Source organism: Rousettus aegyptiacus, unplaced genomic scaffold, assembly GCF_014176215.1.
Source record: "Rousettus aegyptiacus isolate mRouAeg1 unplaced genomic scaffold, mRouAeg1.p scaffold_m13_p_2, whole genome shotgun sequence".
Taxonomy (NCBI): domain Eukaryota; kingdom Metazoa; phylum Chordata; class Mammalia; order Chiroptera; family Pteropodidae; genus Rousettus; species Rousettus aegyptiacus.
Window position 1 is genome coordinate 70,580,093 of NW_023416295.1, and position 16,416 is coordinate 70,596,508.

General features: G+C 31.3%; 1 protein-coding gene across 4 annotated transcripts in view; it reads left to right on the plus strand.

The window, feature by feature from the left end:
* LRP1B (LDL receptor related protein 1B) overlaps nt 1-16,416 on the plus strand; it is a 1,622,137-nt gene that overhangs the window by 572,050 nt on the left and 1,033,671 nt on the right. For all 4 annotated transcript variants that reach the window (XM_036236560.1, XM_036236558.1, XM_036236559.1 and 1 more), the window contains exon 3: nt 14,639-14,776. In XM_036236560.1, coding sequence (XP_036092453.1) covers nt 14,639-14,776 — 138 coding nt within the window. The remainder of the gene's footprint in view (nt 1-14,638; nt 14,777-16,416) is intronic.

The following is a 16,416-nucleotide window of genomic DNA, read 5'->3' on the forward strand; positions in this document are numbered from 1 at the left end:
TTTATGTACAAAAAATAAAGGAATTACATCTGACCATATTTAAGGATGAGACCCCACTACTGGAATTTTTGTAGGAAAAAAAATAAGTTCCTTCTTTCATGACACTACTTATGCTATTGTTATATATATCTAGTTTTTGCAAGTCTTTAATTATGTGGATCAAAAACTACTTTCTTTTGAAATTCTGGAGGAACCACTGACCTAAACCCTCTTCCATTGTGAAGCCTTCATATAATAATAATCTTTCTTCAATAATCCCCTTAACAATAATCTTTCCCTGGCTTCTTTTCTATAGGAAAATCTTTCTCAATTTTTTAACCATTGACTTAAAAGCATAATTCTCAAATTTCATTCACTTTACTTTTCTTCTATGGAATGCAAAATATTTGTTGACATTTTCTAATATGTTATATAGCAATCTAAAGATGTTTCGAAGAAAGGAGTAGCTTTATTTCTCATAGTAATACAAAAACTCAAAATTATATTAAAAATACACATCTATTAAAGCAGCCTAATGCTGAACACTAAAACATATCTTCCATATTTTATTTTTCATTCTAAATTGGAGTTTTATACTTTATATCATTCTTTGTTTACTTTTTTTCTGTCCAATAATTGCAGCTTAAAAATAACTAATTTTAATATCCCAAATATTAGCTATATTCCCCAGCTTTATTTATCTGTGATTTTAAAAATGTGACATCTGAATCCTCATATAAATTGTTGATTAGCATATGTTACACAGAATCCAATCCAGACCTTTCATAACCTTTTATGCTCAAGCATGGATGAACTTCGAGGGCATATGAAAGGTGCAATAGGCCAGACAAAAACAAATACTGTATGATTTTATTTATATGTGGAATCCAAAAAAAAAAGAAAAGAAACAGTCTCATTGATATAGAGAATAGCTTGGTGGTGCCAGAGTAGGGGTAGGGGTGAAAGAAATGTATAAAAGTGATGAAAACATGCAAGCTTCCAGTTAGAAGATGAATAGGTTCTTAGTTTAACAATACCATATTACATATCTGAAATTTCTAAGAGAGTAAATCTCATCACAGGAAAAAACAGTCGTAAGTGTATGAAGTGATCGATATTAACTTCCTGTGTGTGTTTGTGTGCGCGCGCGCATGTGTATCATTATGTTTTACAAGCTAAGCAAACACTGGTATATGTCAAGTATATCTCAATAAAATTAAAAAAATAATAAAACTTTCAATGAATCGTGGAAAAGGGGAAAAAATTCAAGTAGGGTTTGAGAAATAATTACAAAAATACAAAATGTAAAGAACCAGACAGGGGCAATGTTAACAAATAATTGAGATTAGTGTTACAGGAAGGGAGAGATTCTACTCTGATAATTTAGTTTAATAGGCGGTAGACCATAGTGGGTAATTGTGTGAACCCTGAAGGCAAAATGTTCGAGTTTGAATTCTGATGTCACAGAACAATAGCTATGATTTTGTATAAGATATTTAACTCCTGGGTCTCTCCCTGTTTCCTGACCTTTAAAATGTGAATAGTAAGTGTGCCCCAGAAAAATGATCAGAAAGATGAATTAATTCCAAAGGGCTTTAGAATACTATATGATATATGGGAAGCATTCACTGAATGTGAGCTATATCATTGTCAAAGGAAATCATCTCTTCTGCATTAAATAATATATTGTCTTCTCTAGTTTCTCAGACCAACGTAGAGACCTAAAGCCATGTAATAAGACATTGCCAATGGAGAAATCTATAACCACTTTGCTCAGATCCTGAGAATATGCAAGTCTAGACGAAACAGACTGGGTGTTAACATTTGCCTACCAAAGCCAAAGCCAACTTTGTAAAAGCTGAAACTAAATTTTAAGAATATTTACAACAAAAACACATATGATAGAGGTTCTATTCAAAGCCAGATTTGACACAGAAAACATCTGTGGCAGATTTTATTCACATATCCATGGGAAATGGTTAACTTTGGGGTGGTTTGGAAATGCCGTTTCTTTTCACCATGCTTTCCCTGGAATGACTAAAAAAATACGGGCCATTATGTAGTTGCTCTAAGTGCCAACAGCTATTTTACAGGGTGGAGTGTGGGGGTTAGGGACATGATTTTGACTTGTTTTGAAGGACTGAATCTTTGGTAAAATTTATTTTCTTAGCAGTTTCACTGATGTCATAATAGATAGTGAAGGATATAAAGAGACACCATTGTAAAAAGTTATTTTACCAGGTAGGAAACTTGCAAGAGGATTTATATTTCAAAATGACAGTGACCTAAAGCTCACATCAAAAAATGTCTTGAAGAAAAAAGGTCCAAAATTGTAGCATATGAAACTACATTACTCAGAATCTTACCCAACAGAATGATGGATTTTAAACATCTGGGACTTTTATTTCTCAGTAGAACTTTATACACAGAACAAGTTGTTAAAGTGTTATAGGTGAAGACATTAATTTCAGACTAACGAAATCTCCCTTTAAAAAAAAAAAAAAAGAATTACATGTTATTCTACTGTTTCCAGCAGTGTAAGCCACTTAATGGCTGTTTTTCATTAGTCATAAATTATGCCATTAGTTTTTGACACTTTATAGTGTCTTAGCATCAAATACTAATGTCACACAGTTATGTTTGGTTCTACGATATTCACTTTTTTCTGCTTTTTTATGTATGGAGCCAAAAAATTTTAAGCATTTAGGTATGTACTTTTGAAAAGTCATGATAGTAACATAAACTTCTAACAATTCTACATTCTGTTGTACTACTGTATTAGGTTATTTTCACTTTTAGAAACATTTCTTAAAAGAATCAGAATGAATTTACCTCTTAAAAATTAGTTCTTTTTTTATTTTTATAAAAGTTAAAATTTAAGTTAAATACCTTCAAGGTAGAATACCTGTAATTATGCATTGCCAATTTTTAAAAACACTAGTTATCAACTTTTTCTTCTTTAGCGTTTTCTAGTTTGCAGTTTGTGCAGCAGATTTTCACTAGAGCTCAGGCCTAGCAGTCACCTATGTGATTCTTTAAGCATTTTTATAGTAGTTCGGTCTCAAGTAAAAGTAGAGAAGTTGAGCCAAACAGAAATCACACTGCAGTGCTTACTCTTCTGTCATCTCCTCACTTCCTTTTCCTGCACTCATCTCCCTGCCCTCACGTCACACTAATACATGGCTAAAAGAAAAATCTCACACTTCCTTAAATAGTTAGTCTAGGTCATATTTATAGCTTTAAACTAGAATATTAAGTGAATTCAGACTAGTTCCCTCTAACAACTTAATCAAAAATTAAAGGAACAGTTATTACATGCGGTGGTAGGGGTGTAAACAATTGCAGGAGCAGAGTAGAGAAGGTAGATAGTCTAAAGAAGGTATTGGAAACATCTTTGCCAATTTCCCACAGACCCAAACTAGCCATTTAACTTTCCCAGGAGTACATTTTGAGAAATTAAGAGAGGAAATGGAAGTAGGATGCAGAAGGAAAATAAGCAGGGAGATATTATATGCGCATATGTGTGTGTACATTAATTTATGTATACTTATATGTTTATATTATAAATAAGACTTGCAAATAAAATAGAAGTTGCTTTTCTGCCTTAGTATTTCTCAGATCTCAAGTTCTGAATCACAGCTGCTAAGACTGTTCATCCTCGAGTTATCAAATGCAATACATTGAGGTGACTAATACAATTTTAACCAAACTGTCATATCTGACACCATATGATCAGTTCTTCCTTCATACTTTCACACTATCAATTTTCAGTTTCTAACATCAAATAACCAAAATAAACTTTTTGCATAATTTCCTCATGTTTTATATCTGATAGCCTTAATGAAACTCATGATATATTATCTTATTTTTTATTCAACAGTATAAGATTCCTGGGTAATATTTAGAAGATTTTTATCAGAATATGAATACATATGCTGTCCCAAAGACAAAATCTTTCATAAGAATTTGCAGCAGATCAACATTTCCAGAATGTATCACTATATTAATACTAATAAAAAGTTTAAAAGTATGTGCTTCTGGCCTTTCTTAAGAGGGATTTTGTTTAATTTGTATTTTCAACAAAACAAAGTGCTCCATTCGTTTAGACTTTATGTCAGTGAACACATTTCCAGAAAATAGGCACTGGATTTCAAATCCATTTTTGGAGATGTGAGAATATTGCTACTCAAAATGTGGTCTATACAGTAGCAGCACTGGCATCACCTGGCAGCTTAAAGAAATGCAGAATTTCAGCCCCAACCAACATCTATTAAATCGAAACTCGTACTTAAAGAAGATCCCTAGGTGATTCACATGTACGTAAAAGTTTAGGAAGCATTGTCATAGAATGTACAGTATGACTCCAACCAAATGTTTAGTATAAAATATGAGGAAATGTTAATGAGAGCCATAATCCATGAAAATCATATTAGAGTAGCAAAAGAAGATGGAAATCCTTCATACACTTCATACACATATCAAAATGTTGACATTATCCTAGGGTCATTTTTTGCTTTTATGTTCATGGAAGCTTTTAGATATCTATTTTTAAATAAAATACTCTAATAACACACAACATTTTTTGACAACTTAAAGACACCCTTAAAGAAATTGTATGAATTACTCTTTCTATATGAAATACTGTGCTAATTTACTTTAATTGTGGTCATTAATCATCTTCATAAGATAGCACCATAATGAGAATATAGGTGAAATCAAAAGAAAATGCTGCTATAAAGTATTTGTTTATTTTCCCAAACTGACATGTATAGTTTTGCCTATAGCAGAATATTATTTTCTATTTTACCAAGTTATTGTGTGTGTGTGTGTATGTGTATGTGTGTGTGCAGGTGTGTGTGCAGGCGTGTGTGCAAGTCTAATTATCTTTAACTTGAATAATCAGAAAATTTCTTTTGTTGCTGCTCTTTTTTTTTTTTCAATGAGGTTTCAATCCAATTCCACATGGCAAAGGTATTGAACTAAGAAGTAGATTGTTTAGAATTCATTTACAGAATAAATAAATATTAAACTAAAATTAAAACTAAAAAAATAATACTGTGCTTTTGGAATTTTTTTATTTGCACATACTTGTTCAAAATTCTACAGAAAAGAATAATATCAAAGCCATGTTATGAATTTTGGACCACATAAAAACCAGGTCAATTCTGTTACCTGATGCCTGATTTTCCATTCTGAACATTCTGTTGACCTTTTCTTGTTCTCTTCCTTCCTATTTCAGGTCTCGTTGACCATTTTTCTGTTCATTACCATGGGTATAAAGGGTTCGAAAGGGCAGATGCAACAAAAATACATCAGTGGTTTTCTTTGCAAATATATCTGGCAAATACAATTTAGTGGAGGAGGTGAGACTCACTAAAATCTTGCTATAGAATTTACTGCAGAGCAGAATTCAGTGTAAAGTTGACAAGCCTTGGAGTTCCTCAAACAGAACTGAGTGAGGAAGTAAAAAAGCCTAACTGGAATATTAGGTTGATGTATGAGTTTCATTTATTTTTTCATCTTATTCATAGTCCTCAACATGGATAATCAGAATTTTTTTGTTGTTGCTCTTTTGTTTTGCTTTTGTTCCTGAGCCAAGGAAATTTTCAAGAGGGTATTGCAATTTCATGAGTCATCAGAACTATCCAAAAATGTAAGGAATTTCTCTCATATCCAAATAGCATATTACTATTTCATTAATTTCCTTCAGACTGTTCAGATCTTATTTAGAGTAGTTTCATTAACATTATTAGTAATGCTATGGCTCTTTGTGTGTCTATGTGTGTTTTGATCTCGATCTCATTTACTTTTCTGTATTGTCCTTTTACTGGGCATAAACCTCTATATGTAGTATGCTGTGAAAAGAGTAGTTGCTTTATAAAATTTGGGAAAGATGGCTACTGCCAGTATATGATTTCCATGAAGAAAAAGACATTTCTTTTGCTGATTCACTATTCACCAACTACTATTCGTTTCGGAGTTAATTTCACATAAATTGAAGAAATTTAGCTCTGTTTAAAACAGAAGAGCCAAGGTGTCATTTAATGAAGTTAAGTAGTTATATGAGAACACTCAAAGGCTCTATAGTGATACAGCACAGGGTGTTCCAGGGAGAATCTGACTGAGTGTTTAGTGTTGGCACATTGAACTCAAATCAAGCTTGGCGAAGGAATATATATATATATATATACACACATATATATATATATATATATATATATATATATATATATTCCATTGAATCATAAGTGATATCAATTCTTCCTTTTAGGAATTTGTATTGTTTCTGAGATACGAACTTGCCCTGTGTCTATTCTCGCATGAAGAGGATATGTGAGTAGCAGATGTTAGAAGTTAAAATCTGTTACTAAAAAACAGAAAGGCAGATAATTCTACTGTGTAATATTTGAGCCTATGATGTTGGCATCCATCATGCTGGGCTCCAATCTGTGAAGAAAACCAGGCACTGAATTTGTGCCAAGTGGCTGTAGTAGCAGGACTTTACCGGGAAGAGGTAGCAGCCGACATGTGGTCAGTCTGCTTGATCTAGAGGATGCTTTACCAAAGTGGAAGTGAGCCCATGGTGAAAGATTGATTTAAATGATCAGAGGAAGGATTTTCTTGCTATGGTTCTGGTGGTTGATCATTAGGAGATTTGGGCTTTACCTTAATAGTATATACCACTGACAACTTGTTTACATTTCCTGAGGAGAACTAGAGACAGTATAAATGAAAAAGTATTGTCATCAAGGCAAAACCTGCGGGAACCATTTTTATAGTTCAAATTTGCTAAAGATAGGCAATATAAATTTCTTTAAGCACAACCGATTGTAGAAGTCATATTCTGTATAGTGTATTGTATCTCTCGTTAAATATTCGTTTATCACCCATTGATTGTAAAAGCTGTTTAAGTATTGACATATTTGACATATAATGGCTTCACAACTTTGACTTCAAATATGATTTTCTTCCCTTTTTCTCAAGATCCTCCTGTAATCTACCTCAGAAAGAGAGAGAGGAAGAGGGAGAGGGAGAGAGGTGGGGTGGGGGGAAAGGCAGAGACACACAGTTAGACTTGTTTTTTTGTTTGGTACACAGGATTGAGATTATAATACAATATAACATAATAGTAAAGAAATCAGGTTTTGAAGATAGAAGAAACCTGAATTTAAATAATAGCATTACAACTCTGTGATCTTGAAGAAGGTATTTAACCTCTGCAATATACAATTATCTCATCTATGTAATAGCAATTATAATACCTAACTCAGAATGCTTTCCTAAGAATTTTATGTGATAATGGACATTATATACTTAACACAGAGTCTGAAAAATAGAAAGTACTCGATAAACAGCAATTATCCTGTTAATATAATAGTACTTTTACGGAATGCAATAGAGAACTGTTTGTTTTCATTAGAAGTACATCATCAAATTATTTTCAGCATTCACATCATTATGAACGGCATAAAAATTGAATTTTGAAGAATACCTTTCACCAATAAATTTTTAATTTTGGTCCAAAATGCACAATGTATACATTCTACAAATGATTCAAGACCTTTACATTTAAGAATGTCTGTACCAACTTATGTCTTTTAAGTTGGGCTGCAGAACATTCTGTCTTTCTCTGAAGTATAAATTGATTTATATAAGAATCACTACATCTTGCAACATTGTTCTTCCAATGAAAGATGATTAACTACAAATGTACTAACCAGTTCCTCTTACTGTAAAACCATTTGTATGCTAATGAGTCTCTTAAACCATTGTTTGTTTCACATACAGCATAGAATTAATTTTCAAATGTGATGTGGCAATTTAAGTCATATATTTCTTTGTCTCCATTTTTTCTCTTATACATTTATTCTAAGCTAATATCAAGGTGTTTTTTTCCCCTCAAATGGAATAATAAATAAATAACTCCTATTACATAACTTTTATTTTGATAAATGTACCAATAGAATCAGAAAATATCTTTCTACTCATTGTCTACATATATAATAGCCAATCTGTAGTATTTAACCAAGGGTCATAGAAGAAACCTCTCTAAATTAGTTTTCTTCTGAAGTCAGTATGTATAATTTAGTACTCTCTTGAGTGAGCCTTAGAAAATAAAAAACTTATTTTCCAGTTTTTGCAATGTTGTTGTCATCTTGTCTAAATTATACTAAAGAACTAATTGGATGAGAAATGAGGCTTGCCATCCAGTGGCTTTGTTACTTACTGTTTTGGGGAGAAAATTAAATACCATCTTTTAAGGATTTGGGCAATGATTTGTATACTTAGAATTCCTTTGACCTTTGACTATTATCATTTGCCCAACACAATACCAAAACTTTTTTTTCAGTTAATCACCTGACATTAACTTGTTTTTGGTTTTTAGATCTTAACTAGGGAACTGCATCTAACTGTTTATTGTACTAGTATATAGGAGAAGAGATTGGAAAAATAATCCTATTTCTTTATTTCTTAAAACAAACAAACAAACAAACAAAAATCCCTTAAAAGTGGCAATAACAATGCCTCTCTGTTTGGCTCAGAAGCAATTTCTAACACATTTGTAGAACCACAAATGGAATGAATGACTCTCAGCTGTCCTGACATGTGGATAAACCAGTTAGCCGCACCCACTCTTTGTCTCTTTGTTGCAGTAAGACCCCTTTTTTTCAGGAGATGTGTGGATATATCTGATTTTGGCATGTCTTTTCCTGTCAGGTGTCAGCCTTTTAACATGCTTCCTACAAGGGGGTCATCTCTGCTTCAGATAAGGTACGCTTTCCACACTGCCCTGAACTTCAGAACTGTAATAAGGAGCTGTCCCCAGATGACGATAGATGAAGTAATCCCAAAGAATAAAAAAAAAAAAAAAAAAAAAAACAACAACAAAAAAAACGTTGACATTAAAGATGAAACACTTATATTCTATCCTATATTTAGGAAGAAAGATACTTCCAATTGGAATATTATGTCTTCTGCTTCCTTGTTTTATCTGCAAAGTATGTTATCTTACAGATAAATTTTTTAAATAAATGACTAGAATGTGTGTTTTACTGCTTGAAGACTCAGTAGGATTCCTGCAAATTAAAACTAGGCATCATCTTTCTGATTCATTGATTTAACGCATATTGATTCATTTAAAAAGAGTCAAGAGACAACTTTAGGAATCAACAAATTGCCACCATGAAGTGTGACATGCATATCAATGAAATGCCTCTTGCTCTCAAATAAAAGTACCTTTGTCATTTTCACAGAGGTACTAAAATTTCAGTCTTTAGAGTTAATCCATTATTTCTGTAAATAACGTTTAAATGCAAAATACATTATTTGTAAGAGAGAACACCTACTTTATCAAGTTGACTAGCAGAGAGCAGGCCTCTTGAAAAAGGATACAGATGTATTTTAATAGGTGGAAGAAGAGGAAAAGCAATTTCTAGAACTTTGGATAAAGAGAGCAGGATAATCTAGCAATCTAGCATGTGAAGAATAGATATATAAAGAGAGATAAAGGAACATTTAAAACACCCAAATAACACTGATTTTTAAATCAATCAATTTAAGTTTCCTTCTTTTACACTGAGTTTAATAAATGGCAATACTGTAATGGCAGTCAATCATGATATGGTGATTTCATTTATTTTCTTAATTTTTTTTCCCTTAAATGGAAGATTAGAAAGCAAGAAAGACCATTGGCCTGATAAAATTCTCATTTCTAAAGCTATAATTAATAACTACAGTAATTTTTCTATGTTCATATAATAATTTTAATTTGCCAATTTTGACTGTATTCTAAATATTTATAGTTTATAGTTTCAGTCCAGGAGGTTATGACAGCCTATATTTATTAAACATATGTATATTTGCTGTTGACAAACTGATAAAAGTCACTTGATGTGTCCCAAAATTAACAGAAAACATATGCATACACATATGCAAACACACACCCACACACAGAGAGATATAGGTCTCTCTCTTTTAATGTAACAATATTTCCTGATGTGATCCAGAAAGTTTTCACTAAGAGTCTTAACTAACCATCCATTTACTCATACTCATAATAGTAGCCACAACAGTGACTTCAGACATAGCAAAATTGCTTTTATATGACATAATCTTTCTTAGGTTACCAGGCATACTTTTCGTATATTAAATACATAAAGCTCTGTATGTTAGATGTAAAGAATGTTTCTACACCGAGACTTCTGAAGAGCGAGGACTAAAGAAAAAAAAAAAAATTAAACCCTGGAACAAGTTATAAAAGCTGCAGAATCTTCTTCTCCAGCACCTTTAAAAATGGAACAGATGTCAGAGAAGGCTTAAGGGAGGTACAAATGGACATAATCAATCACCTTTACATCTCTCCCCATTCTCGAATCTTCAGAACATCCATTTGAAATATGTAAACAAATAAAGCATTACTGGAATCCATTTTACAAAGGAATTATTTTATTTGAGTGAATTACTATTAGATTGAGTGTACATATATCTTTAGAGGTTATTATTCATATTCCTGATCCTCAAGTATAATCATGTAGATTAACAAATGATATCAATTAATATTTTATTATTTAAAAGTTGAAACTCATAAATTCAATTTCAGTTTTTTTTTTAAATACTATAAATTTCTTTTTTTTTTTACTTAAAATAATCAGGCAAAATAGCTCATATGTGAAAGTAAATTGTGTTTGATTATAGGATCAGGATCTTATGAAATAAAGACAGTTATGGGAATGTTGTATTATGTCTGAAAATGTATTATATAATCCAATATTATGTTTAATATTAATCAGATAAGTGATATTAAATATCTTTATGTTATGTATTACCTTTCTCAAAAAGCATGGAGTAAATAAAGTGGTTCACATTCTTTACAGTTTTCATAAGTGGTACATATTGCTTTAAGTATTTTGTTTCTCAGCTATGAGACTTATAATAGATGTTATGATGCAATGGTTCTATATAATTAATTGCAAAGGAATTACCTCTTCCCTTGAAAAAATGATTGTAATATTTCCAGGAAACTGAATCTGATTGTGTGAGAAAATATTCTTTTTTTAAAATAAAAACATAAATGCAGAAAAGATTAAGCATTTGCAATCAAGTTAATGATGCTACAGAAATCTTAATGTATTACTTAGCTATAATGACACTAAAAATTATTTTTAAATGACTTCAGGAAAGTTAATTTTAAAAGCAGTTGTCAGAAATTCTTAGAAATCATGGGATCTTCAACCTAATAACTATAAACTCTCCACAGGATTCAGTACTCAACTATCTAAATATTGTAAGGTAATCTGGCAGTGGAAATAGCCCATATATAGCTCAGTATTTTAAAAAATCAGTACTAGGCTTTGCTAGAAGCTGACTAGCAAATAATTTTTCAAATTTTAATCAATTCTTAGTCTTTAAAGTGAATAGACAGGCATAATAAAATCCAAATCAAATAAAATCCAAAATGACATAATTTAAAACTCTGAATTTTGATGGTATGCTCTTTAGTGGTAACTTTATATATCAATTTATTTTTACTTTATTTTATAGAAACTAGTAATAAGTTTTTATTTCTACATTTAGTCTTATAAATAGGGGGGAGTAAAATAAAAATAAAGCACTTGTGTATCATCAAATATATGTGAAACTACATATATCAATAGTCAATAAATTGTACACAGATCTTTGTATTGTAAAAAAATTAAAAGTAACATAAACAATGTCTGCATGAGTTTGCAAAACAAAGTGAGATATCTACAAAAAAAAATTTAGATAGTGTTTCTCAAACCAGGTTTCATTTACTCCTTATGATAATCATGAGAAGTGGATATTATTATTATATCTATTTTTCAGATGTGAAAAAAGTCTCAATGGGGTCAAATACTTCAAGTTTAGACAACTAATAAATGGTACATGAAAATTCATTCAGGGATTTGGTCTCTATATTGCATAATCTTTATACTATGTTACACTTTTTCACAAAGAAAATTTGATGAAGAGCCCATAGTTTAGGCTTGCCTATGAATGATTTTGCTAGGTGAAAAAGAGGCTTACTTTCCAGATGATAGTACATACAGAAAAATTCAAAAGAAGTGGGGGAAATGTGATCCATTTTACGGAGGTGAAAATTGTCTCTGAATGAAGTAGAGTATTAAATACTGAAAATATGTTGTAAATAATGCAAATTAAGGTTTAATTAGCTAATGAAATCAGATGAAGGAGTTTGGTTCTGTTGTGGCCAGAAACTAAAATTGATCATGATTTTGAGAGTAGTAGTTTGAGTTAAAGTGGTGTTTGTAATATCTATTCTGAAAATATATTTATGGTGGGAAAAGGTAACTTTTACTACAGGAAAGAAAATAGAAATTGGCCCGGCGTTAAAAAGTACTGAGCATTTTTTCAACAACTGTGTATTGAACATTTATTTCTTTTTAAAACATGACTTTAATATTTATGCAAAGATACATGTTTTTAAACTTTTTAAGAATAAAGCAGTTAATTTTAAGAACTACTTTGTAACTGCTGGTCATATTAGTTCATAGATTTTCAAAGCTAATTTATATACATGTATTTTTAAAACCATGTTAATCTTACAAATATAAGATTCAGTAACTAGAAACTCTCAATGGAAAGAGTTACTCTTTTACTCTTATAAATATAATTTAATTTGTGTATTAGTACTTTAGTTATATATGGAAAAATTCATATTTTTTAAAGATATTGATACTCAACTCACATAGACATGTTACAGTAAAATTAGTTGTTCCTTTGTGGTGACAGGTGTTAAATAAAACAAATAGCCTTTTGTCACAGTAATTGTATAAATATACATGAAAAAATAGAGATACAACACTGCAGCTACATCATAAAAATTTGTTTGCATCCTTCAAACACAAAAGGTTGAAAGCTGTTTATTATCAAACAAAATCACATACACCTATAATTTATTTTTGATAAGGCATTACAAAAACCACTTCTTATTTTGGCAACTCCAGCTTTTTAAAAATTTTCTTTTGTAATTTTTTTTGTTTTGTTTTCTGATTTTATCACATCGCCATCTTCTGCAATTCTCACAATTTTGCATAACCTAGAATATATTAGATTGGCCTTTTTGTTATTGCTATTAGATTGCCTCAACTAAACAGTGAAAGTAAACCGTAAATTTTTGAGCTTTTCTTTTTTTTTCTTTTGGATCTCGAAACAGAAAAGAAAGTTATGGTATACAAGTTTTTACCGAAAGGCAACTCCCCTTCTTGGAACATTCTTTATTTAACTATGATACCAGCAAATACTTATTTGGTGCTTGCCTGAAATATGCTAAGAGCTTTTAATATAATCCTTACAACAACCTGGTGAAACCAGAGAAGGTACATAACTTGCCCAAGTTACTCAGTTTATAAGTGATAGAATTATATAAATATACATGAAAAATACAGAAATGCATGGCTCCAGAGTCTGTTAACTATTTCATTACACTGCGTTTATTTATGTGATTAACACATGAATTCCTCCTCTGAGCCTTCATCTCACGGTGCTCAATGCATTGCTATCAATAACTTTCAACATTCACAGCAACCCTACAAATTTGACTCAGTTGATAATTCCATTTACGGATGAAAAAACTAATGCTTAGTTGATTAAATTAATGTCCCATGGATTTCGATAGAACCATGATTAAAACCTAAATGTGTCTGACTATGGAATCTGGGCTGTTGGGATAATCAATGTCAGGCCGATGCATAATTGTGGTCATATTGGTATGACTGCTACTTGGATTTGAGAGAGCATGGCAAGATTAAGAATATGGGGAATTTGGAGACTGCCTATAAAAGTAAAAATAGGATTCGGGATTCAGTTATAACAATGTAACCGAAATTGACATACAACAATATATAATTTGGATATTTGATGAAGATTTGGAGTAGGTGAACTTTGAGAAAAGACTATACTCTGACTTAAGTATATTTTAAAAACACAAAAGGGTTGTTATATAGAGTTACCACCAGAAGGTAAATTCAACTAGCATGCCTCATTCATTATCACCTTCCCATTCTTTAGAAATTTCTGTTATATTAGAGTTGCACAGTAAAAGTTTTTGTTTGTTTGTTTGTTTATAAAAGAAGCCAAATATAAATAAGTATGCAACGAGTTAGTCTTTATATTTCTAAAGAATAGATTAAAAATAAAATAAATTTTAGGTTGTCCTGACTTCATTTAAATTCCACTAAAACATTGTTCATGTTACCTGATATAATTCTAAAAAGAATCCCTCCAAGAAGTTGTCATTATCCATATTTCACAGTTGAGGAAATTGAAATTTATAGGGTTTAAGTACCATTCCACTTATCTAAGAATAAGAGATTGAACAGTGACTCAAACCAAACCACAGATTTTTAATCTATGCTATTTTTAAGTATAGAAAAGAATAGTTGTGTTTTTAATGACTTACTTGAAAAAATACACAATATTCTAATTTCTGTGCAGCTTTTTAAAATTAAGTTTTTAATTATATAGGCTAATTTTGTTGTCTCAGAATCAGAGCTGCCTTCTGGTAGTATTTTCTAAAATTTCGTAAATTAATTCTAGTAAATTTTTGTCATAACACTGTCAATAATAAAAAAGCGAAGCTAACCCGTATCATTCTGTTTCCTTTTACATTTTTTTTCAGGTCCTGAGGAGGTAGAAATCAAGTGTCCCTTGAATCACATCACTTGCCTTGGTACCAACAAATGTGTTCATCTATCCCAACTGTGCAATGGCGTCTTGGACTGCTCAGATGGGTATGATGAAGGAGTACATTGTCGGGGTGAGTCTGATTGTATAACAATGCAACTAAAGTATTAAATTTTTCACAGTTCAAATGAAAATTCAAAGAGAACCTATAACCTGCCTTTTCTTTCAACCATAACCATATCAGTTATTGAGAAAGCACAAATTTTATTGCCAAAGACACTCAATATGCATTTCAAAGCTGCAACTATTGTGCTTTATTGAAAAATTCTGTTAGAGAAAGAAATACATGTGAACTTTGAAGTTGAGTTCTTAAACAATTATATATTCTGTAGAAAAGATGCTTTTGAACAAAGGACAAATGAGAAACCTCTGTCACAGTAAACTGATACCATATAGTGTTATATGTTTGTTTCTCTGAACCTTTGTTTAAACAAAGATTATTTGAAGTAAAACCTCTACAACGAATATTTTACTAGGATGTAGTCATAGGAAAATTTTCCCAAATATTATTTCCATGAAGTTATATTAACTTTCTTTTAAATTTATTTCTTTTTAAAAACAAAAATCTAAATTTTACAGTGGTCAAGACTGTACCTATATATTGATGATAGGTTTCAAGAAATAATAAAACTGTCAAAGTCAGTGAAAAGTTCATTGCAGCTGGCACATTTTAATAGCATTGGTTAAGGAAGGTGAATAAAATGTGAGATAAATTTTTTAAAAAAACAGTAAAAGATTAAGATGAGATCTGGAAACTGAATCAAGGTATTGGTCAAGTTAACTAAGCCATTAGCAGAAGTCACAAAAGAAACTACTGAGCTACAAGTCTCTAACTGAGATTCTCTCTGGCTGAGTGTAACACAAAAGATATTGAAGATGATATCAGCAAGAACCCATTCTTTATTTTGGGGTCAGTAAGACAATAAGAATCAAAGATACTGTAGAAAACTGGAGATGCAGGTCTATTCTGTGGACAGATTCACACAAACTACTTGCTGCCATGTGGAAAAAGGCCCTAGGTCATCAAAAGTTCCAGTTTTTCAGCAGGAACTCCATATCTGTATGTGTTTAAAGTGTTCGAAGTCAGCTACTGCTTTCTACAACATTGTACTGTCCACGATGTATAGGACAAACAAAAAAACCTGACAGGGCTTACTGGCTGCCAGTCCCCCAACTCTGGGCTAAAGTAAACTGAATTCAAGATCAGAGAGGGAGAGGTATATTGAAAAAAAGAGTAAATCTTAGAAAGGCAATCTTTTCTAAGAATGTCGAGAGAACATAGATCAACTGGGTCACGAGGCCTTTCCCCTCTTTCTGAAGGGATGTCCAATTACTCTGACTCAGTGGACATATTCAGACTGAGAAGATAAAGGTCTTTCTTCTTTGGCCGAGTTTTCTTTCTTAGCCTTCAACTCTGACAGGGTCACGTAAGGAGCAGTGGATTCTCAGTTTCAGTTATGAACACATGTATTTTTATTTAAAGGCTGTGCAACATTTATTATTTTTTATAATTATATATTAATAAGAATGATATTAACAGCAATTATAGCACTGAATTATAAAGTGATAGCCATTAAAATGTTTAATTTTCTTTTCAGAAATTAATTGTATTTTTTAGAGCCTAATTCTATCTACTTTAGTTATAATTCTGGCTTTATATTACATTAAAAAAAATCAGATAGACATGTGCAACTAAGCTTCTAAAAGAGCGAA